The 25,446-nt window shown below is 40.2% G+C and overlaps 1 protein-coding gene across 4 annotated transcripts in view; it reads right to left on the reverse strand.

Moving 5' to 3' along the window:
* The window catches only part of MYO1B (myosin IB), a 114,168-nt gene that overhangs the window by 82,610 nt on the left and 6,112 nt on the right, over positions 1-25,446 (reverse strand). For 3 of the 4 annotated variants that reach the window (XM_054829868.1, XM_054829867.1, XM_054829865.1), the window contains exons 2-3: positions 14,768-14,908; positions 520-635 (exon numbers count right to left, since the gene is read on the reverse strand). In XM_054829868.1, coding sequence (XP_054685843.1) covers positions 520-635; positions 14,768-14,902 — 251 coding nt within the window. In that variant the 5' untranslated portion in view covers positions 14,903-14,908. Of the gene's footprint in view, positions 1-519; positions 636-14,767; positions 14,909-17,355; positions 17,453-25,446 lie in introns of those variants that run through there. The other variant, XM_054829866.1, reaches the window with a different exon arrangement.

Below are 25,446 nucleotides of genomic sequence, written 5' to 3' on the forward strand. Positions count from 1 at the left end.
TAGGCTCATTTCCACCCAGCACAGAGGAGAGGAGACCAAGCTTTCTTTTTCCTACAGTTACCATTCAGACATATCCAATATGTTTCTGCATTCATCATGAGGGTTTTTCATTTTTTGCATTGTGCAAAGAGAAATTAAGAGTTTCAGATATCAAAAGCAACACTATATGACTCAAACATTTCTAACACCTAGAGACTTTCAGAAGGCAATCTGGACTTTGAAAGAAACAGATTTCCTCGAAAACAGACTACTTACTTTACAATGCAGTAATAAAGGCTGCTGCTAACCATTACAGGAAAATGTTCTGAAATGCACATACCACGATCTAAATACATGAAACAGAAAGAGTAACTCATCTTGACTTCTCTTTAAAATAAGAATGATCTAATAAAAATTCATTTTGGAGGAGCAGTGGTGTGATTGTTTGCTTTAATCCACGCAGACCTTTTGATGAGAGACACAGCTGGTACCATCTGTTTCAGGACAGAATGAAAACTAAAACTTCTTCACTGTACTTACATGTGAGGACTGAGTTCATAAAAGTTTCGGTTTCTGTATTCTTCCACTTTCTCTGGAGTATAAATGGGTAGAGATCTGTAGGGGTTTATTGATATCACCACACTGCCAATATATGTCTGTTGAAGGAAAACAAAATATCATGAATTTGTCTTTTTAACATATTTTTGCTGCTTATATATTATTCTCCCATTTAATACTTATGCAAAAAAACCCAAACAAACAAAAAGCCTAATTGTAGCAATGAATAAATATTTACATACCCTCTGAAACACCTTTTAGATCTCTCCCAACAATCACTGTTGGGTACCCAGTTGCTATTTCTACATAACTGAAAACCTCTTATGAACGTTTTTTAAAAGAAAGCCCAATCATACAATATTTCTGTGACTAATTCAGTTGGAGGAGGGAAAGGGAAAAGGACACAGATGTTCACAAAGAACCAACTCTGTCTGCATGACAAATGTCACACAAGCTTTGCCGCAGCCCTCGTACACTCATACAAAACGAAGTAAAGGCAAAGCCAGAGCTGGACTGTGCTCCCTCACCCAAGGAGGAGCTCCGTGCCATCTCTCCAAAGCCTTGGGCACAGAAGAGCTTCACCGGGAAGAAACCTGAAGGCTAATAGCCTCTGACAGGTTTCTGTCAACAGAGAGATTTACTGTCAGGATTCAAGTCAGTCAAAGTCCTACTGTGGTTCCTCAGACATGAAGCGTAATTTTTATTTCCAGATTCTTAAAATACTTACCATTACCCTTGAAAGCAGATGGAGCGATGCGTTGTTTTACTGTTAAGTCCCATTCACCACTAAGCTGAATAAAGACTGATACTGTACACCCTCATTACCACATCAGCACATGACACAATTAAGCTGCCTTCGTCAAGCCCACTGCTAGATGCCCCACAGCTCCCTACACCTCCCTCCACCTGCAAGGGCCACACTCAGATACACCTGAGTGGTAAGAAACACCACAAACCCATCCCACCCTGCCTGCAGATACTGATCAAAGATTAATTAAACCCCGAGAGTTTAGTATCTCTTTCCACAACCATGAAATAAATAAATAACACCTGGTGAAACACAGTCTTCCAATAACTAGGGACTCCCTGGAAGGTATAAAGGCTGTACACAAAAGCCACAGGTTCCTGTTATTTGAATTATACTTGCTAATAACTACTGAAGAAAAACAATGTTTTGTTCTATAGATGTATGATTTTTAAATGACACCTTAGTGCCTGGCAATCACTGCTTGGATTTATCTCCACAATTTTCCTTCCAGGGAAGTGCTATAATATGAATTTTAAAATGGGAACAGAGGCAACAAGAAGCCCAAGTTACTCACCAACAGGTTCGGTAGAGCACCAAATTACCTTCAGAGCTGCAGTCACAAATTAACAATACTAAGGGCTGCAACCCTTCCCTATCTTCCACCTCTAAAGCAACTTTCTGCTAAATCAAATTTGGTCCTAGGCAGAAAGCTAGGAGAGCAAGATTTCCCATCTTCCATAGCATGCATACACATAGGCAAGCTGTGAACTCACACGGCATTTTCTGTCCCATTTAAACCAAAGTTGAACAAATTAGACTTCAGTGATAAAACAAATAGTATGAGGCTTCCAGAGACTCTCGTAGTTCATCCTTGCAGTATTTACTACCCATAGGATGAAACAGAAGCAGCCACTGCTGACAACTCATCATACAACTGCTGCTGCGATGAAACACAATACTTCACCAATTGGGCTCAAGACTCATCCTTTCTAAACACGCATACTTTCTCCTCTCCTTTGGAACTAGCCAGAAACTTTCTGCAAAACATTTCCCCCTGTGCATTCAAGCCCAGAACAGACCCAGTACCCTTGAAATGGGCTGGTTTCACACCAAGAGTCTATCCAGAGTGCTACGAGGGGGAGCAAGCCTGAAGGTGCCTTGCATCTCAGCAGCCAGGCTGCAACTTAAAAGAGGAATAACTCCAATCTGCCCCACACCGCAACTTGAGGGAAGCACCCCCAAAGGCATTCAGATACAGACTGTTGAGAAAATCCCAAATAATTAAGATTTTTGCTTCTTTTAAACACACATTGCAGTGTGTGTTTATATATATTCAAATAAAAAAAAAAAGTTCTAGTTTTGTGGTCATCCTCCTCCTAAGGAAGAAAGTGTTTTCCATCTATGTCCAATCTCTTTGGCTGAACAAGAAGAAAATGCAAAGATTGCCTTTCTACAGTGTTTACTTTGCTCTCTCAGCACACATATGTGGCTTTGGCAGTTTGCAAGCCTACAGATTCTTGGCGAGAATAAAAGCTACCCAAGAGTAAGCAGCTTTCTAGTCTTCACAAGTGCGTACATACCCCAATTAGGACTCTTTCCTGATAAAACATTAATATGTTAACTTGTTTCCTCCTAAATCTCAAGAATTTGTGAATTCAGCCTGTTGTGAAATCAGTGCTGGAAAGTATCAGCAGGATAGAGATGAAGGCCAGATCTTGAAGATTATATTTTGAAACAGGAATTCTTTGGAACTTGAAGACTTGCCCTTTTCAGCTATTCTGCTACCATAATAGCATACAATTTAATTGCTAAGTTCCTTGAAGTACCCTGAGATGCCAAGGTAAAGAAAGATGAGTGAAAGTGAAAACCCTGATTTTTAATTTTGAATACAGGCATTTGAATGAGATTTATTTAGAACCATCTCTTCATAGCTAAGTGTTGCTTAGGCAATGTATTTTGGGCATTCAAGTCAGCTGTTTATTGTCAGACATGAACAAATACAAACCATTTCCTAAAATACCAATATTTCAAAAGGTCAAATGTCTATATAGAAACAAAGACATACTCATGCCCATTTTAAACACCAAGCCAAAGCATGCCAAGAAATCATTGGTTTTGCTGCAAAGCTCATTACAAGAACTAATACATTTCCTCTTCTAAAAATGCCACTATCTCAAAGCTGATGCCTAATAGCTACTTGCTACTGGTGGTCTCTGAGATTCCACATAACGGGGATAAGCAGATCCGGAAAATAGCTTTCCCACATAACATCTGCCTTCCCACCAGAACTCTATTATAAACAAACAAAATAAATGGCTTAAATCCTTGAGCAAGCGACAAGCACAGAAACATTCCAATGCTGAAAGCAGAACGCCCAAGAGTAGTGGGAGACCACATTGTGGCACTCCAGGGACTGAAGAGATCCTTAATTTTCCTTGTTTAAGGAAAAAATGAAACCCCAGAGGAAAAGCCTCGTGATGATGAACACACAGAATGTGATCAGGAGATCTAATTTCTTTCTTGGCTTTGACATAGTCTTGTTATGCGAGTTTGGACAAGATCTGCTGTCTCCTCAAGTTTTGTTAACTAGAGACTCTTGATAATACTCCTTCCTCCAAATTTCTACTTTATTGTAACAACTCACAAAGGCAAATTCTGCCTCCTTGGCATGTTTGTCCAGAACCCAAACCAAAAGGACTCTCACTTGTCATTTATCAGTGCATCTGTCATGTAGCACAGCAACACTGTAATGCACTAACATTTCATCTGCGGAAAAGAGCAAATATCCATCAGGTCAAATGACAATACATTCTGCATTCTCCATCAAAACAATGCAGACAACTCATTCCTCTTCAGTAAAGAGTTTAAGATCCTGAGTCGGCAGAAAATTCTAAATCACAACTCAACTGGAAAAGCCAATAATATTTGTTATATCACTTTGAAGAACTGTTGGAGATGCAACAAGCAAGACACTTTGATGCCTGAAAGTCAACATAACCACTTGGGGCAAGATGGTACTACTGCTTCAAGCTCATATCCGCCTTGCAAGGCTTTCTGTGCCTTTCTAACCCAAACAGCTTTAAGACTGGCTTCAGAAGAGGCCTGAAATAGCAAGACAATATGAGGCTCCCATTGCTCGGGAGAAACCTACAGGCAGCAGCCTCTTCCCAGCCAAGGCCTGTGGAAAGCTATTGCTAGAAACTGGCAAACCGCCTGAAACGCCTGTGGACCTTTTCAGCGGAGAGGTTGCAAAAACCTTATAGAGAGGCCAGCGAAAGGTCCCCAAACACCTCTGCAGCCAGGATGCACAAGCACTGTGGTGAAATCTGACACACAGGGAAGAGGCAGTACAGACCAATTCAAGAAGGGGAGCTTTTAGAATACCACTAGTAGAGCTTATGGGAGAATATTTCACACCCTGGGATACAGTATATTAATAAAGTTATTCTTCCTCCTTGCAAAGTTAGTCTTGCAATATCCCCAGGGCCCAGAAGAGAGAAGATTGCAGCTGCAGAAGCCAGGGAATGTTACTAACAGCAGTTGAGGCTGCAGCACAGGAGCTGCAGAGCTGGGGCTACTGTAACAGCCTGCTTCGTGTCTTTAAAAGCTTTTCTGGATCTGTGGCATCCTCTGCAAAGCAACCCTCTGTTTTAAAGACCATTACAATCATTTAAAATCAAAACTTCTGAGTTTAAAATCATTAAGCATCTACACAGATTTGCTGCAAACCTTCTGGAAGCATACTCTACATCACTTCTGTCAGCTCTATTAAAAACAAACCCACTGCTTCTTACCCGTGGTAGCCTCTAACAAGTCCAGAAAAATTGCTGCTGCACACAAGTCACTCCTGCTGTAAAATGCCCAACTGCTAATGTACCCTGCAAGTGTGCTAAATTCCCAGGGCCCAGTAAAGTTGCTCTGTTTATTTATTTTTTAAATGCTGGAGCACAGAAACAAAAAACAAATTTTAGTAAAATGAGATCACTAGTGTGGGTACCAATTCTCCATTTATGCAGACCAATTTTAATACTCCAGATATGCATAATGCATAACTTTAGTATTGATTATGCTCGAGTGGACTACGTTCCTATGACTCTGAAGAGTTTCAGATCACCCCTTTAAAAGAATTCATTGAAATGAGAGACATTAAAGAAATAAGATCAAAGAGAAGCGTGACTAGATTTTATTGGAACAAATCTGGAACCAAAGCTTGGGCAGCAGTTTTCTTTGCAAGGGGATGGGGGGGGGCGGGGGGAGGGTGGTTTGGGTTTTTGGTTTTGCTTTTTAATATGACATGTGCAAAATTATATTTCTAATATAATACTCATTTTCATTTGTATTTGCCTGAACTACTGCAGTTCTGGATCTTGCCAGCTCATAAGCACATGTGTCGCTGCATGCTCAGAACAGCTGAGGCCAAGGAGATGGCAGACGCAGAGGAAGCCTGTGCTTACACGTTCTGCTTTCTGAACCGTCTCAAACTGAAACAGAACCTGGCAAATTTAACACCACAATGTTACTCAATAATGAAGTTTCTCATTTTAATAAACATTAGCAACTAGATCAGTACCTTATTAAAATACCATCTCTTATTTGAACTGTCATGCTGTGCGCTCAAATTTGTTTTTCATTGTGGTTGGCCACAATAACATAGCTAAATGCACCCTGCTTCTGGTCCATTGTGTTTTTTCAGGTTGGAAGCACTTGCAAAGTTGCAAGAGACTACGTTTGAAAAGAATGAGGAAAAGAATAACATCAAGACTAAAAGTAAAACCACCTTAAGATCATTATTACTGTTTCTGGGTCTTTGATTTACTGTAATACTGTGTATCACAATGTAGGTGTTTGCATTGTTTGGTGGAGAGAGATGGGCTGGGTACTTGAAAAACACAAACAAACCAGGATTTCATCCTGTAATACTCCAGGGCTTGCCTGCACTGTTTCATGACAGCACATACAAAATAAACTCTACCTGTGATCCAAGCCGTGCAGCTGCACTTTGCATTCAGCCAATGCCTCCTGCTTCAGGGAGCTTGGAGCACGAGCAGAGCCTCCAGGTACCATCTGCAAGCAACTATGCAGGCACAACCCCAGGATCCCAAAGAGCACTGATGGAGTGGAAAGAACAGGTTTTTTTTCCTTGACCAGGAGGCTTCTGTGTGGATTTTCCCATATCCAGTCAGGGTTGGACTCACGCAGCATCACATAGCACTAGGTCCTTAGCAAAAGAAACTTCTGTGCTTTGAGTCCTCTCATTAGTCTTTCCCAGCAAATACAGCATCTCTCCAAAGCTCCTGATCAGCTCTAAAGCGGCTGCCATAATCAGTGAGATGCTACAGATGAGAAGGCCTGTTTCTACAGCCCTCACTGGAAGGGAAGTCAATGTTAAAAATTTCATTTTCTTAAGGCTAGTCTGTGGCAAACTGAAAATACAAACCAGACTCTCATACTTAGTGTCTGTCTCTCCTTCTCCTTGATACTACAGAATTTTTTTCACTGTAGTTAGGAGTCCTTTCTAGTTATGTTTGTATGAGTGAAGAAATATAGTACTGGATTTCTGAACAAACACAGCCTATTCGCCATGATGATTAAAACTCTCTTGCTCAAGCCCACCCTCTTGGACGTGGCATTTTCACCCCAGAAACACAGTGGACAAAGTCTGTATGTTGTAATAGAAAAAAACCAATCCCAGTAGGCTATTATATGTGCTTAATACAGTTATTAATCATGATAGGCAGCCTTGCAAAACCTGGAGAAGACAGTAAAGATTGTAAAGAGAACTACATAGAGAAGAACACTGGGTGAGTTCCTGAAATTTTGAGGGTGGGGGAGAATCAAGTGAAAGAAGAAACTGAGGCAATAGTACCCACAGGTCAAGCAAAACCATCTTATTGCTAGAGGAGACAAAATTCAGCACTGGTACGTATCACAGTCATGTACTAAATATGTTGAAGGCTGATACAACAACTCAAGAAACAAAGCTCAAATGGGTAGAAACACACAACTATATCCCAAATCAAACAATTACGACACAGGCAACCTATGTCAAAAAGGATAACAAGACTGCTAAATTATTCTTCGATATGGGCTTGAAGCCACTGTGCAAACAGCAGCAGTCTGAACAAGCTACAGGTAACCTGCACCGATCAGGATCAAGCCCCTAATCATACTGCAACCTGTTTCAGATCCAAGCCCTGAAGTAAGAGCCAAGAAAAAGTATGTTTGCCAAGAAAGACCCACACAGCAAGTTGAAGCGAGTACTCAAAGGGGATGCATGTGCAGAGATTATCAGGTTTCTCTTCCGAGTTTCTTGAGGGCGCAGACACCTCTCCACTGCTCAGCGAATATTGCTGCTAACCTCACAATCATTATGACAGACTCTAATGTTATTATCAACAAAGCAGATTAATCATCTCAGCCATCCGCCTCTCTGACTACATTGGGATGTTTTTATACAAACAGAATTCCTGAGCAAGATGCAATTGTAGACAAAACCTGTAAAGTAAGTGATGAGGAGGTCAACCCAAAAGCAGATATGAGAAGTTTTAAAGGTAGCATTTAAATACTCCAGAATGTCAGTACTTGCTCACTTTTCAAAAGATAAAGACTTGTTTGCATAAGCAAACAGTAGCTGGAGATTGGATAGTGCCTGTGCCAAGAAACCATTGGTGGAAACATTAGCAATACTCATTACAAAATGTTTCGTTATTTCTGTACGAATAAAACATGGTGGGGGGAAGAAGAGTCTCCTGCCATGCTGCAGCCAAGGCTAAGCTATGATCTTCAGGGTAAGAACCATGTTTTTTACAATACTTGGGTGCTTTTTCTTCTATTTCTGTTATTTGCCAATCTTTCATTAATCTTCATTTGGGGTTTTTATTTCACATAACATGCACTGAAACCACTAGTAAAATGCCCAAAATATCATCACCTTAGTGAAGAAATACATTACATTTTGGGGCAGAGCCATCACTGTAGCATTCCCTGGGGCCCTATGGGAGGCATTTCCCACACCACTTTCTCTCTTTTTTCAAAGTGTCACATCAAATGCAAAAAAGAAAGACCATGTAGGGATGGAGAAGACCCCTACACGCAGCCCACAGTATGCATATAATTTTCTGTGATCCTTATTCATGTTTTCTTACTCCTTTATGCAGATATTGCATACAGCCCTACAAATGCTACACTTGGCATCGTGGGAGCCATACAAAAAGGAAAGGAAACAAAGCAATGCCTTGAGGTAAGTAACTCTCCTCCCACGAAGCCCTTCAAGGTTAAAAGTAACCAACCTGCTGGCTGCAAAAATCTTTACTCCTGACTCCAGGCAAGTTATAAAGTTCGTTCTACCAGAGTGGACTGATGCAAAGGGACAGAAGACCAACGGGTTTTCTATCTAGATAACAAGTAAAGCTAGATTTACAGGGAGGCAGAATACCTCTTAGACCACAAGCTATCACAGGAAAAGACGTGCCTTGGGCACACAAACCCTCCTTCACATCTGAAGGAGAAGCAGGCAGGCTTCAAGGTCCTAGCCCGTGGCAGCTGCAACAATATTATTACTACAACTCAGTGGCTTCCCTCAAAGAGGAAAACTGTTGAGGCACTGCTGGGAAAATCGCTCAAATCGACGCAGGCATCCCCCAAGGGAGGAAGAGAAGGAGATCTGAGGAAACTCGGGTCCCCTGGGCTCCCGTCACAGGCGGATGGATGGCTGCTCTGCTCCGGCTCTCAAACCATCCTGCCTTTTAAGAAATGACTCAGTCACCACACCTGCCACTACTCAAACTCCCAAAGGAAGACCAGCAGTCCAGGCTGGACTCGCTGGATAAACACAAGTAAATACACCGAGGTGCAAGAGGGCCGGGCCTGGCAGGGGGATAGACTCTTCTGCCTGTTGCTGCAGGAGCAGCAAAGCCACAGACCTGCTACCGACAGGCATGCATGCAGCTAGCACGTACCCAAAACCACAGGGAAAAACAACCCACTTCAAAACCCAACAAAGACTCCATCTGGCCTCAGGAACGACATACTAAAGACCAACATGATCATGCTGACATCAGAAGGTAATGAAATTGAGAATGAAACTGAATTTCAACAATCGCTCAATCATATTACAATGAAGATTTTCCCAGCAAGCTGTATTTACATTTCCCAAGCCACAAAACTCTGTTCTTCACAACAGCAGAGTTACATGGAGGAATGGTTACACAAGGCCAATGCAGACCAAGACAACTGGTCTCATAATTCCGTCCTCCACTCTCTTCTTCCAAATGTAGCATCTGGAATACCAGGTATGAGTGCAGCAGGAACAAAGCCGCTATGCTCGACAGCAATTCAGTAAACTCCTAAATGTTGTAAGGTAGCTATAAAAAGGAGTGAATCAATAATACAGACAAACATAGTGGAGTAAAGTCAAGTCAGAAACAAAAAGGCTACCCCTCAAATATCAAAGCAACAGAAATCAACAGGAAGCAGCTCAGTCTGTTAAACAAGCACACCACAATAGCCACGCCACCAGAAGGCGGCCACAAGGATGCTACCTCAAACAGCTAACACTGAGTTATTATACTGGAATGCCAAATATTTAATATTGCAGTGATAAAACAACATGTGTTCAGTACCATAAGACTGTTCCTGCCCAAAGCAGCCCACAAACTCCACGCGCAGAAAATACAAATTAAACGCTGACATCAGAGAAAGATTCTGTTTTGTTGTAAGAACAAAAAGCAAACAAACATTTTGTTGTAAGGAACAAAATGTTGACCTCTACAAATTTGGGAAGACTTCAAGAAACAACATAACTGTGGGGAAAAATGTGCAGGGCAGCACAATTAAGCCGTATCTGGCCTCTAAAGGCTGACTCCCGTGAGCCTACGCAGCTGCGCTCCCCTCCAGGCTCCTCACACCTCCCTGGCCACTTCCACACGCCTCACAAAGCAACAAACCCAGTACAAAGATAAGTTTCAGACCAATACATATGCTACAATTTAACCCAAATCTCTACGATTCATGAGTCACTGTAAATACACATATAGAGAGATGCCCCCCTCCCATTTGTCATCATCCCAAAATACAAAGGAAAAATAATTGCTGAGCTGGATTCGCTGAGCGTATTTCAGCCAACTTAAAAAAAAAAAAAAAAAAAAAGAAAGTTCAGGAAGGGAGTTCAACAGAATGAGTTGAATTCACCAGTGACATACAAACTGAATCTTATGAATGTATTTGAAGTTTTCCGTGCGGTCTCTAGGTCACACAATTTAACCGCACAAACTGCTCTCTGGAACCTTCAAATAATCAACATTGTGGTTTTTTTCTACTTGCTAACTGCATTGCCCATGAGCCACATTTTACTCTGTAAAGTTAAACTCTCACAGGCTTTTGTTACTGATATTTACAGAAAAGAACTTTTGCAAAAAAACAATGCAAATTTTATCAATGAAGAGTTTCAGAATTGCAAAAAGAATATAATAAACAATTACAGCTTTTTAATGAGATTTTTCTTGGTCAGACATACCTCAGACATTTCCAGACATGACTAAACTCCAAGATTCCCATTTCCAATTAACACATGCGTGTTACCCAATGAGACCTTCCCCCCCCCACCCCAAGCCACTCAGCATGAGATTACTGCAGAATCTGATGGTCTTTAGTAGAATATTTGGCCAAACTCCAGCTCCACCAGCCTTCATGCTTATTTTTATAGGCACAGCCTCCAGCTTTGCACTCTGGTATGCAACCTAACACCCAAGTCCATTAAACTTTCCATCACATATACATAAAATTGAACAACAGGTAATCAAGCTGTAGTCTGTTCTCTAACTGTTAGGAGTACTCTTATTGCTCTGTTTGCACCATGGCATGCAGCTTAGCTAATTTTCTTGAAGGGCTTACAGCGACCATGCCCAGGGTGGTATAAGAGGACTGTCAGGGGATCCAGATGTGAATGCTCTTGCAAGGGGAGCTCTTATGGACAAGATCTGAAATTTCAAAGGGGTAAATGGAGCTGGCACTAGGATCTCCAACATCAAACATTCAGCGTCAAACATAACTACTGTGAAAGAGACTAGAAAAGACAAAAATTGCATTCTCTTCCAGTGCAATGAGCCCATTTATACTGTCATCTTTGGCTACTGGGAGAGATTTAGCACTCTTCACTGATGGCTCGATCTGACTCTCACATTTACCTACCAAGACTGGCTAACATGATTATGCAATGTCTGGCCAATTTACAGCATTTTCAAAGCTATTCGATTTACAGGTCTCATTCCTCACAACAAACCGTTTTGAAGGTTATAACTGCAACTCCATTTTAAAACTAACATATGTAGCACAGACACAGCCATCAGTCTACAGAAAGCTGCTTAGAAATTGATCTTGAGTAAGCCCTGGTTTTCTGCTATAGAAATGTTTTGATCCATTCATATGGCTTCAGTTTGACTTTGTTTTTTTAAACTTTGACACAACTTTTGGTAATGCCTACAATGGAGCACCAACATGAGGGGTGAACTTAACCCCACAACTGAGCCATGAAAGCACAAATCCATTCCTACTGCCCTCTGAATGGATCCCAAGAGGTCAACTCGTGTTGCTCGTTGGAGCTGAAGAAATCTGCAGCTTTGTTAAACACCAACGGTAGCTCTTTAATAGTCCAATTTGGTTTCCCCTGGATAGCATGCAAACTACGGCTTTTACATGGTAAAACAAACATTACTTCCAGATGTAACAAAGGCTTCATTGTGCTCATCTGAGTCTGAAAACAGAAATGCAAAGTGTAGTTTTCATGAGTGAGGTTTGGGGAGAAGAGAGTGGGTAGCAGTAAGGAGAAGGGAGAGAAGAGTTTGCACTTGAAAATTAACGTGCGGTTGTTACTGTGAGCACTGTTCCAACTGTTACTGTTTTAGAAGTTTTCTAAAATACGCAACAGTGGCATGAAATTTGCAGGTCAGCAGAACCCAACTGATAGGAAAAGGAGATACTATTCCTTGGGTGCTTTGGTAAATAAAACCATGCAGTCACAAACTTAGTAACTTATACACTTGGTAACAGCATGTGGCACAGATGTAAACATCTGTGATGTAGTGAATGTTTTAATACTTGCAAAGATCTGCAACGTTTTGCCTCCATAGCATGGATTCACAAACAGTACTTGTAAGACCTTAAAAAAAAATAATCGCATGATCAAACAAATCTGGAGATAAAAACGGTAAATGATATGCAACAAACTGTAAGGGAATGATTCAGGGAAAAAAACCCAACAACAGAACAAAAAAAAATCCTTTGGTTTTGGCAACAGTTCACGCTTCTCAACAGAACACGTTTGAGTATTAGGCTTTCTCACTTGCAAGACAAATGATCCTACATTGCTAGAGAAAAATGACACCTTGTCTCACCTGCTAAAGCACATAATACAGCTAATTACATTGCACGTCAGTGCCAGGCCCAGTCGAATTCGAAACTGGGGGAAATACATGCTTCTCCGTCACCGTCTCAAAGGACTGTGTGTTTGAACACGCTTGTCAGCTAGCATGTAATAGCAGATAAAAATAAAACAGATTACCCATTTGTTATTCAAACTGATTTCTTTCAAGAAAAAGCTATCCAGTCCAAATTAAGTAGAAACATGTAATTAAATACTTTGCAATTCACAGTAGTTTACATTAAAAAAAAAAAAATCTTTCTAAAGATTTGACTTACAGCAATCCTTCTTAAGAGACTGCTTAGTCTAGGGTACGCTCACAGAATAGGTTTCTATCCTTAGTGCTTTAAATAAAACTTTCAAATATGACCCAAGGATTGGGCAAGGTAGTACTTCAATCTCTAGGCAAACAGCTCCCTTTCCTTCTCTTCTCCTTCATATTTTCTTGACCTAAAGTAGAATGAGATGATCCAGTATCACCCACCTTTACTGTCAGTATTAGGAATATAGAGTTAACCCTAACACTTATGTGAAACAGGTTAATTATCGAAGCCAGTCACTGAAAAAACCTCTGAATCCCAGCAGAGGCAGCCAGTGCAGCTGTTGAATATGAAGGACTTGCAGAAGCGGGATGAAAGGGCAGCAAAGAGGAGTCTGATATCTACGTGCCTGTATCAACATCTAAGGGCTACCATGAGGGAATAGGCTACATCTTCAAGGAACAAGGGAAATTTAAGACACATGTTTTTGGAAACATAACTCTCAAAGATATCAGAAAGATTTTTTTTAACTATTGTGGAAGAAATCTTTCCACAAATACAGATCGGTTTGGTTTCTTCTCCAACAAAGTTTTATGCATACTGAGAGTCCTCGTCTTACTTTAATTTTCTGGTTAATTTGTCAGTCCAAACTTAAGGAACAAGTAGGTGGAGGTGATACAATAGCAGATAGATGCAACTGTATATTGCCAAGTAAATGCCTACAGAAAAGGGAACAGGCATGGCTGAGTAGGAAAATGACTCCAGAAGAAAGATGCAGCAGACAATGAATAGCAGAGGTCAAAAGCACAGACTAAGGGATAAAAGAAGCAAACAAAAATAACACAGATCCTCCCATACTGGAGGACTGAAAGGAAAAAGTATAATGAAACCACAAAGGTTCAAATGCTTAGCAAGAAGGAAAAATATAGTCACACTAAAAATTAAATGGGGAGGGGGAAGGCTAAGTTATAATTAAGTACAGAACACATCTATTTGATTATAATAAACTGCAGACACAACTGCTTGCAGATCACAGTAATACTTTGGCTTAAATATTTCAGCTTTACTCTTAAAAGATTTATCTTTCACTAGCGGTCTTGGAAAGTCTCTAGAAATCATTATGTTCTCATAGCCTCAGCAGTACAACAGATACAATACTGTGCACATTTTAACAAAAATGGAACAAAGAGAGATGAAGCAGGAAATGAAAGGCTTAACTGGAATCACAATTTGCCTCTTCATTCCCAGCCTGTGTTTCAACTGTCAGTTCACAACCTCTCTCCTATTAAGATTAATATGCCTGAAGATTTTGATTACTTCCACATATATCCAAGCTCATTGTTTCTAGTTTAAAATCCAGCCATTCTAATAAACATAACTTTTTTGCAAATCAAAGCTAGCCCTAGCATATTCCAAGCATATACTGTTTCTACATCAACCTGCTCTAACATCCTGGAAGTGACTTCCCTGGAAGTGAATTATTTATAACTGCAACGTCCCCTGACAACAGAAGAATCAAAGTTATTGTCATCATCAGTTCTGGAACTGCTTTTTATGTAAATCAGAGGTCCACCATGTTGTACAATGGGGAAAAAGAAAAAGGAAAAATATCTCAGATGGAAAAGATCAAATGCAAACAATGCAATACAGGAAAGACTACAGCACAAGTGAGGTTTAAAATATCCCTAATACAATAGATTATGTTCAGGCATTTAGTCTATGTGTATCTTCATAAATAAACAAGCACATATTATAAGAATGACAACACAGGTCCTCATAGGACGTTATTTATGAACATATACTCACATATACTTCATTGTGATCAAAGCGCTTTTTCAGATTGTTGATGAACGAATCTTCATTAAGTGGCTCTAAAAGAACCATATCTCCCACCCCTATCATGTCATCTAAAAGTGATGTCTTGACTTCCATTTTGGCCATTTTCTCCTGCCAAGAAAGAAATGAGAAAAAAAACAAAGAGCAAATTTAGCTCAAAATTAGTCTAATTATGCACAGGTATTATCCAGTAACACTATTTAAGGAATACAATTTAAACAGCCATTGAATGGAATACAAGTTAAACATCCATCGAATGACTTAAAATATTTTTTTTCCAACGAACATTCTCAAAGTCATTCTATCTACCCAGGTAGCCCACATAATTCCAAAAAAATAACTTCTAACAGTCAACAATACCTTCTGGTCCCTCTAGTCATTAAATATGAAACTGCAATAAACAGGAATGAAGATTCCAATACACGCCACATTCAGATTTTTTGGATGAACAGCACAGTCTTCAAGTGTATGCAAACCCAAGTTTTATCAAAAGCTTCATCAACATCTCCAGTGTATGAAATTAGGGTTTAAATTTGTCAATACCCTAATCTGAATTTCTTTCTCACCCTTACTTGTATTTCTCCAACCCCATCAACTTTTAAATGGAAACCAACTAAGAGAACTCACTCAGAGACAAAAAACACACTATTTTATCTTAATTCATGAACCCTGTACTCTAGAGTGCCTATATTGCAGTACAGTACTGCTCTTGGTTACGCGAGGCTACCAAATTACTTCATTTACTAACCAGACTCAATTAAGTTATAGATTTATTTGTAATTTTATTGCTTAAGAGAGCATTTTCGTTAGGCAGAAACAATTCAACCTACAAGTGAAGGCTGCGTCTATATAACTGGAACTGCAAAAGGCAGAAGCTGGGCTTAAACAGGGGACCAGGATCAAACAAAGTAACCAAGGCTGATAAAGGAAGTAATTCAGACAAAGAAGTCAAGGTCAGGCCAAAACTCAACACCTATTTGATCCTCCTAGCCTTTTATTCTTCCAATCCAAACCCTACAGAAGATTAACTGAGCTCCTTAGGAACCCCAGGTACACAGTTATTGCTTTCAGCTTTCATGCCAAGACTGAAAAATTGTTAGTATTAGCGGTGGTGGCCGGCAAACAGGAAACTAGAGGTGAGGTAACAACTTTGCTGACAACACAAACCAAGAACCAACTACTGCACAGCTACAGCTACACAAAACAACAGTTGAACTTCACCACTCAGCTGGAACCTCTCAGCTAGAAAATGCTGTGAAGCTGTCCTTGCTCCCCCTATCACTGCAGCATATTTTAATTCTAAAGTTGCTCCCCCTATCACTGCAGCATATTTTGATTCTAATTTTTTCCTCGTTTTTCAAAACATCTTTGAACAGCATATTAGCTTATACAATCAGCATTGACTTGGCATAGTAGCTATCCGTCAGATAACTAATTTAAAAGAAGCAAAGCCTTTTATCTCTTGCTTCTGTCCGCAGCCACTGTGTTACTAGATACTATTTAATTTTTGAGGAGTGAGTGACATTTGAGGGATATTAGATCAAGACCTAAGTCGTGTTTGATGTTTTTCCAAATTCAACGAAGAATTGCCTGCTCCACAGGCAGCTAACGGAAGCAATACAACAAGAACCCCAAAACCTGAACCAAGCCTGGGAATTACTAGAAATTCACATGGAAATGCAAAAACAGTGCTGAACTATGGTAACCAACCAAAGCTGAGTCAACTCTGCTAAACAAACACAAGAATATTTATTTTAAACAAAAACACTGGACAAATATTTTTGTAGAGAAAGATACTTTTCTTCTTTAAAGTTCACCTCTCTGAATCACCAAAAAAAATTTTAAACATTCAAAAAATCTTTTCAGAAGTATCACTTCAACTTCTGTATCCCATTAAGACAAATTCTTTAAACTATTAGTCTTGTTTCAATGACCTAATTACTTCCCATACATCAACTAATGCTCAAATAATTTTTGAAGCCTGAAAAAAAAGAAGTCCTTCTCAAGTATGGAACTTATTAAATATTGGGTTTGTAGCCAAAAAAAAAAAAAAAGCCAACATAAAAATCCTAATATGGGCAATTTCAACCTAAAATTTAAGTTCTAAGTGGTATACCTCATCTACCATTGTGAAATTACATACCACCTACCACACTTCATGCATCACTGCTCGGGAATTTCAAGACCAAGAGCAGCCAAACCCATCAAGAACATTCATGTATTCCCAAGCTCAGAGGCACGTTTTGCAGAAGAGGTGCACAAAGACCCCATATCTACTACTAAAAACTGGATCTGAAAGTTGTATACAAATATTAATTTATCAATGTATTTGCAAAGTTCAATTTTACGGTCAAAGGTTAATTTTTAGCTTTTTTTCCCCCACAATAATTTAACATCATACTATGGTTAAAATATTTCCATTAACTTGAGAGCTAGAAAATATTACAAACGTAGGTGTTGAAAAAATTGGACAATATGCCTAGACATCTTGTTTAACACTGAATTCTCAAAATCATTTGCAATAGCTTAGGCTTTGCAAAATATTCATTAAAGATTACCTCACACACTGATGTATGATTCAGGAGTATTCTGCCATACCAATGCTGTTAGCCCCCACTTTGGTGGAATCCAGTCATAATCCCTGCTCTGGTTTAGCTAACAACAAAGAAAAGTCCAGCAAGCTTGTGTGATTATTTGGTTGCCTATCTGAGGTAACAAGTGGGGGGAAAAAAACCACTGTTAAGAAAAGCCAACAATGTTTAAATATACATTAAACAATTAGATCTAATTTAATCGATAATTGAATTTAATCTACTAGCAGAATTTAATAGAATATATTTCAAAATACCAAAATAGCAAATAGTAATTTTAAAAGTAGCCTTAAAAAAAAAACAACTCAAAAGCAGCACACTACACAGAAAAAAAGAAATTAAATCCTTGCTACATTGCAAGACTAAACATCAGTCACTACGCTCAGACACTCAATCCAAATCCATGTCCAAGTACATGTATTTGCCATATATTCAAAGATGCTTTGCAGCTGGAAATCTTTTTATCAGTGCTGGTGACAGCGTGCTCACCACAATTTGGAGAACAGTAAATATAAGTAGTCGGCTTCTACCTATATCTGTAATCATGCACCTCTAAAAAGATGAACATTTCTCAAGAATCAGAGCCACGAGAGGGCCGGGACCCAAACGGGCTCCCAGTGCCTGAGGAATCAGTAAGGACTGAAACCACAGCTGTGCAGGTGAGAGTGCACTGGCAAACAGGAATTAGGTTCGAGGAAAGAACCAGAATGGGTTGTGTACTTTAAAACAAGGACACGTTTAGTTATTTCCAAATGAAGATTGCTGAATGGGAGATGATGTATGGAGGTACTGGAGTGAGGCTCTATCTATTTCAAAGGGAAGTTCAATAAAAAGTAACCTAAAAATGCAAGTGGTACTCCCTCAATTTCCCTAATACATTGCTTTTGCGACTGTAACGTCTCAGTCTTCTGACATTAAGAAAAATGACAGTATTGTATAAAGATTACAGCTGCAAATTATTGAAATTTTAATATTGCAACAAATTAGCTCAGAAAAAAAACCCAAAATTCTTCTAACACTTGCAGCCTGCTAATCAGATTCTTCTTCAAACATTCCCTGATCTCTCCCACACCCACTTACCACTTGAGTCTTCTCCCAAATTTACCTTTCTTATCCCTAAAGCAAACATCGGCAGCATTTCAGAACATCTCCCTGCTCTATAGTCATTTGTCAAATCTGTTCTTCCTCACTTTGGTCTCATATCTAGGCCTTAATTCAATGGCGTGAGAACGCTTTCAACACGTTTCCATTCTCAGAAAAATAAAAAAGATTATTCAGTAATCCTTCACAGCTTGATCTGTTTTATGTTGGACAACACACTCGGGAGGAGAAGTGCTGGGCATATTACATTGTAAAATGCTTTTATCCACATGCTCCCACGTTACACGAAGCCTTTTAAAACACAGACTGTTGTACCTACTCCTTGCAACACCTGGGATTGCCATACAGCTAGGTTAGTTGAATCCAAAACCTCCTGCAAGGATGGCAAATTAAAATTACACTATTCCACAACAGTCCTATCATCAGCCAATCTGAAATAAGAGCTAATGTGAACTATAAATAGATGATACGGAGAATAGGCAAAACCCCAAAAGCCTTGTACAATTAAGTTCACACCTCCTCCAAGGGGGAAATGAAGTAATACCCTCTTATTGGCATACAGCATGTTACGGAATTGTCCAGGGTTTTCCACATCACCTTCATCCATTAAAACAGCAACAATTGTCAGCAGCTTCCTGCTGCTACGGACGTGCAGTCCTTAGCACGTATTTCCATTTGCTGCACAGGAATTATCACCAGCTGCAGAGGTGGCTTGCTTGGTTTTCTTCTTTTGTGGCACTGTAGCAAAAGGGTAATTTCTCTACCATCAAAATTGTCACAATAGATGTACTCACATATGCTTAAAGCTCTATTAAAAAAAAAAAAAAAGAGCCTTTGGTTTCACTACCACCAACTCACTGCAGAAAATACCACCTTTTATTTTATAAAAGTTAACAGGGACAACCTGCAACATCAGTAATTCAGTAGTGGAGTTCAAACTGATTTCATGTTCCAGGTCTGATCCTGAGCCCCCATCAGGCTGTAATTATGCTTGCCCACTCGTTATTTTTTTTCTCTGTGAGGGAGCAATCAGGCCACGCAGGCAGGGACACTGACAGGCCACTGCTGCAAAAAACGGCTGGGGACACAGTGTCATTACCTGAACAAAACAAAACCAAAAGGGCCTAAAGCCATCTTGTGCTACTCAACAAATATAAGTATCAATTTAGCAAGAGGCAGGATTTAAATTCATCCTGTTCTGCTGCCCAAAGCCTGCATATCACTGGCCTCTGACTGATGCCCAGAAAGCACAAGTTCATTGGAAACACCTTGTGCTGGTTCACCAGGTAAACCGAGGCAGACTCTGCAGCTGAAAAATTATAGTGCCCAACAGCAGCATGTATGAAAAAATGTTGATATCATCCAGAAGAAATCTTTGCTTTCCCTCCAGACCCCGTAATGTTTTAGCCTCTGGATGCTAGAGGGGAGCAGCGCACTGAGCATTTCCTATCTGCTGCCTGGCCGCTGTCTGCTAGGAACACCTGCACCCTCCTGGCCAGCTGTCACTGCGCACAGATGTTGCTCTGTCACCATCAATGTGCTGAAGAAAAGAGCATGCAGAAAACAGCACAAAATTGCAACCTACGATTTTTTCCTGCAAGAAAATGGACCTGAGAAACCTGACAGAAAGATTGCAGGCAGGAATGTTAATAGATATCACAACAGCAGTACAAGCACTCTAAACACACTAAAATGCTTCCCCTGACTCTCCATCTTTCCTTCTGGTTTGGCCTATGTTCGAATACCTTTTGAATTCCTTTTCCTCCCACAGTCCAACTGAACAAATCAGTGTTTTCCAAACTGAAAAAGTTTATAATTTGGGGCTTTTGAATTAGCATCTTACCTACCAAGCAACAGCTAGTATTTGAAAGCCTTGTGCAACTTCTCTTTATTTTCTGTAGGCATTGAACATTACACACGTGTACCAGATTCCTTGAGTACTTAACAACAAACAGCTCCAGTGAATTACGAAAGTAAAATGTGGCATTACAGGGTATATTTTTATTAGAACTGCAGGAATGTTTGCATTCGGCATCAGCTAAATGGGAATGGCTCGTCAGCAACATCAGCTTAGGACAGAGTTGCATGCCAGTGACTGCAATTTAGATGACAGAAGATTCTCCCAGCAGAATTCCATAGGAGGAATGAATGCTCCGCTGGCTCCTGCTACCGAGCGCCACGGTAAAACTAAGGATTGGGCAATTTTCAAGAAAGAAACAGGCCACTTAAACTACTAAAAGATGATATTGCTTCACGTGGTTGCAGCTGTTTGATCTCCTACTGACTTAAACAGTGACTGAAACTTTCTTCACTAATAGGACTCAGGTCCTTTATAAATGCAGAGGGGAGAGGTCTGGTGGTTGTTGCCAGAGTTCTTTGGCATTTGTTGGGAGTTTTAGGTTGGTTTTTTATACCAGCTTAGTTACAATCTACATTAAGCAGTAATTAGTTGTTATCAAGCCCCCAAAAGTAAGAGAGATGCCTTTTTCATGCCTCTGTTCATACCCTTCATCACAAGACCATGTGCCACACTCGTATCACGTAAAAGGCGTGCAGTACCTCACCACAAAACCAAAATAACCTGAGCCACGTATGCAGAAGATACAGCTTTGCCCTCCTTCTCTTCCCTAATAAAAGACTAATTCATGAGCCTAGAGGAAGGAGTGAGGGGCTCTGTTTGCATTTCTCTAAGGCTACTTTCTGTAACTTTGCATACTAGTTTGAATAACACTAGCATGGATATTACCTACTGTAAGAGACCGCAGGGTGTATCTATTCTACTATTTCTACTTTATGCTCCCAGAAGCACAGGTTTTCAAATTACTTCTAATAATTATTTTGCAACCACAACACAGTAACTGCCACAGTAATTGCACTCAGGGGTTGATCTAATTCCTAAGCCAACTTGCAGCCCCGCTCTAACTCATCTGGTGGGTGATACAGACATGCTAGGTTTGGGGAGAAACATTTGGTCCTTCAACACTGCCAAGGCACCCTTCTTTAGCACCTGCTAAAATACAGCCTTAAAATAATCAAAAGATGTTTGGTGTTCCATTTTTACCCTGCAAAAATTCCTTTACATTTTGGATTACACTGACAGGTTTCAAAGATTACAGGTGTGGAGTAGTCTTTTCCATAAATGGTTATTCCAGAGCCTGAATTTGAGAGATTTTGGGGGGTTTTTTGGTTGGCTTGTTTGGATTTTTTTTAATTACCTCAATTTGACAGGGAGAACACCTTGGGCATTTTCAATGTGTAATGCATCTGGAAATAGGTCTTCACTAACAATGCTGATTGAGTCCAAAATTCTGGTTAAATTCCCACTGACTTCAGCAGAAAGAGGATCCATGGTGGTTTCCTACATTTAGGCTTTTCTTAGTCATTGTCTAACCACAGAGTTTTATAACCATTCCAGGTCCACATCTACAGAGAGGGATAAAATATTCAGGAATAGAGGGGGTCTCTTTTTGGCACATACCTTGCTAAGATTCTCTTGAATCTTTTTCAAAATAAGGAGCAAAATGTGACTGCAAAACCAAAAGTTGTCAAAGGTCCTGCCTTCTTCCCCTAAACCAAAGACTAGATTTCAGATTAAGTGTTCTTCGGATGTGATTTTTTTAAAAGCACAGAACATGATCACAAAGAAAACACTCCCATTCTTTCAAAAAAATCCACAAAAATTAGCTTTTATTACTGGATATCTGAACTCCACTAAGTAGAGGGTGCCCTTTTAAACTGATTATCTTTATCTTTCATGCTGCCGCCTAAAGTTTCCTGCCAATTTTTTGGGATCCTGCCCAATCTAAAGGTTATGTTTGCATAGCTGTTGCAGAATAGGGGCATGAAACCCAAGGTAGCACTTTTATTTATTTTGGGGGATCTTCTTTGTTTGTTGTATGTGACACACCAGTAGCTTGCTACCACACCAGTTTGTGTTCAAAAGAATGTCCAGTAGCAGATCCTCACAAAATACAAAGTCAAAACATTTCTTTCAATTGAGATTTCACTCCTTTGGGAGTGATCCAGCACTCAACTGTAATCTATATATTTCATTTATACTTTTATTATAACAGGTTTTTTACGTTCCCTTCCACACAAGCGCACAGGCAGAGAGCAAGCCTTGCTTTGCTCCAGTCGGCACTTGAATCACACATACCTGATACAGGCAAAAGAAATCTACTCAAGGAGGGGGGGCAACTGGAGTGAATACAAATTATGTCATGTCAGTAAGGTGGATATCAAGAGATCTCTTAATACTATGGGGTTAAAATATCAGAGTACATGCTAATCTTCTCCTCAAATGCTTGCATGCGTTCCCTGTTAAGCAGTTGGTGATAAGCCTCAAAGATATGCAGAATATGAAATAACAGGTAACACCACAGCTTCACTCAGCTGCCAAGAGCAGAAGGAAAAGCAGCCACAGAAAATCATCACGGCAGTCACGGAACCAGACGTAAAACTGGGCACAGACAAACACAAAGCTAATCAGGCGCCTCAGGAAATCCAGATCCCTCAAGAAGCATTGGTGCTCCCATCTACCCACCACCAACCCACCCACGATAACTAAGCATATCCGTAACTCCTAGAGCAGCTTGCAGACACCATCACGTTCAGTTACCCACAGAGCAAGGTCCAAGTTTCCATGCACCCATGTTCTCTTCCAAGCACTAAAAGTCTGAGTACAGCTAAAATTTACACGGCTGAAAGCACCGTGTATTTTCACATCATTCACTTCCCTATTCAATTTAAAACAGAAGGAAAAGTCACCCAAACACGACCCCAGAGATCTTATTCTTGCCCATTGCAATTTCCCCCTCCTGGAAACCTCACCTGACAGGCTCCTTGTAATATTTGTAAACACTATTTGGAATGTTTTTAACCTAGTATTTTATAAAAATAAGACAAATCGTGCTAGCTGTGTATGTCTTGGTCTATGCATCTACTGTTATACGTGCCTATTGCTGAATTTCATTCAAAGGGAAGAGGAGTAAAGGACAACAGCATAGCTGATTTTCTACATGTTTGTAAAAGCAGGCAGGAGAGAAGACTTCAGCATAAGCGTCCCATCAGAGATGTGGGCTGCAAGGAGAACAAACACCTTGTTAAGTACCACTGAGCCACTGCAAAGGCATTTCACAAGATTCCCTAGCTGCAGAAGAGCTTCAAATGGAAATTATTGCCTCTTTGCAAGTCAATCCATCACAAGAGAAAAACCTGCAGGAAGTCAGACTTGATTAGTCCCATTTCTCCCAGGACTAGCTGCCAAGGTAACAGAACAGGGTTTCACCCTACAACTTGCTATTGCTATCTATTCTGCACATCAATTTCTCTTCAGCAAAACACTGCTATTTTTTTAATGAAAAGCAGGAGGGAAGAAAATAAAAAAAAAAATGGATGCAAGTGGTGCAGGAAATGGAAGTAATATTTGCTTAAACCCAAGCTAAAAAAGCATCTATTTAAGGGCAGAGGAAGCTTAGACACATTACATGTACTGTTAGACATGTTTGCTTTTCTCAAGTGTTAAACAATATCCAGAGTTTAGTCATTTTCATTTTCAACAGTCATTTCCAGTAAGACATCTGAAATCACAGGATAAAAGTCATCAATTCTTAAATCAAAGTATCTCCAGCTATTCCTGTGTATCTCTTATCAAGAGATATCTGGGACAATGGGGGCAGTTCAAGAGGCTGCATTTCAACACACGGTAATTGCTCATGTCCAGACAGCCGTGAAGTTAGAAGACAGCACATAGTGTTTTTATTAACATCTAGCATGATAAACCAAGGAATTTCCAAACAAAATGTAACACTTCACAGATTTAGAGAGGGTCACCTTCCAAAAACATCAATAGAAAGCACCTCCCTCCCACAGAAGGAAAATGGCTGGTCTCACAGCAGAGAAACTCAACTTACGCCCACAGGTACTGTGTTTTCCCTTGCTTTGTTCAGAGAGAACTATCATCTGGAAGTTTTAGGAAGCAAAAAGATCTATTCACGTGGGACACATGCAAGCGTCCCCTGTGGCAGAAATCTGTTAGAAGGTATGAGGAGCTCCAGCTCTGCCCTTGCTTGCCAAGAGATTTTCCAGGGTTTCTCCTAGAGTGAACTTTGTTTTAACGCAGCCTTCCCTCTTTGATCACTGAAGGTAATCTCCAGAGCCCTTTTAACTCCTGCAGCCTGACAGTCTGCGAACTGAACAATGGCAATAGTAGCTATTTGCGTGTTTGAGGCCGGTGCCAAAACCACTGTATCATACCGTCATGACTACTATACTGCTCTACTCCAGAGCACGATTTTTCAACCTTCTAATGTTTCCTCAGAGATAGTTCCTACAGCAGGCCTAATTTCTAGCCTAAATTTATTCATGGTCAGCTAATATCCACTTCTTGCTTGGGCTAATGCCATAGGGGGTTTTTTGTTTGTTTTTGTTTTAAATTTAAATGTGTTTTCTTCCTCCCAGGAAAATATTTAGAGAGGATCTTCTCATGGTCCTCATTCTGAATAAAGCATAGCCAGGATTGCTCATTTGCCTCTTAGCAGCTTCTCCATCCCCCTGACCATTCCAGTAGCCCTTTTCTGCTCCCACTCCTATTTGAGCCCATCTTTACTGAGCAGGGTTAACCAAGGCTGTACAGAGGGTTCCTGGTACGTTGTGGCAGTGGTATTTCCTCACCACAGCCAAGAATATCCCTTCCAAGAGAGGGGGATTCATTTTCACCCTCTTGAAGCAAAGAGCAGTCTTTCCTTCTCCAACGTTTCACCTGGAATCAGCACTTCCCTAGCTTACCCTGTGTGACTAAGCTCGACTTCTCTGTCAGTCACAGACCTACTCTCACAGGTGAAAAGCAGGAATGGTCTCCAGACTCTCAGTAAGCAACTGGTTAGTGGATTAGCTGTAAGGTTTAACTTGTTTAGCTTGTAGGTTTAACTACTCCCAAAAATGATCTGCCTCTCAACC

This window comes from Grus americana, chromosome 6 (assembly GCF_028858705.1).
Source record: "Grus americana isolate bGruAme1 chromosome 6, bGruAme1.mat, whole genome shotgun sequence".
Taxonomy (NCBI): domain Eukaryota; kingdom Metazoa; phylum Chordata; class Aves; order Gruiformes; family Gruidae; genus Grus; species Grus americana.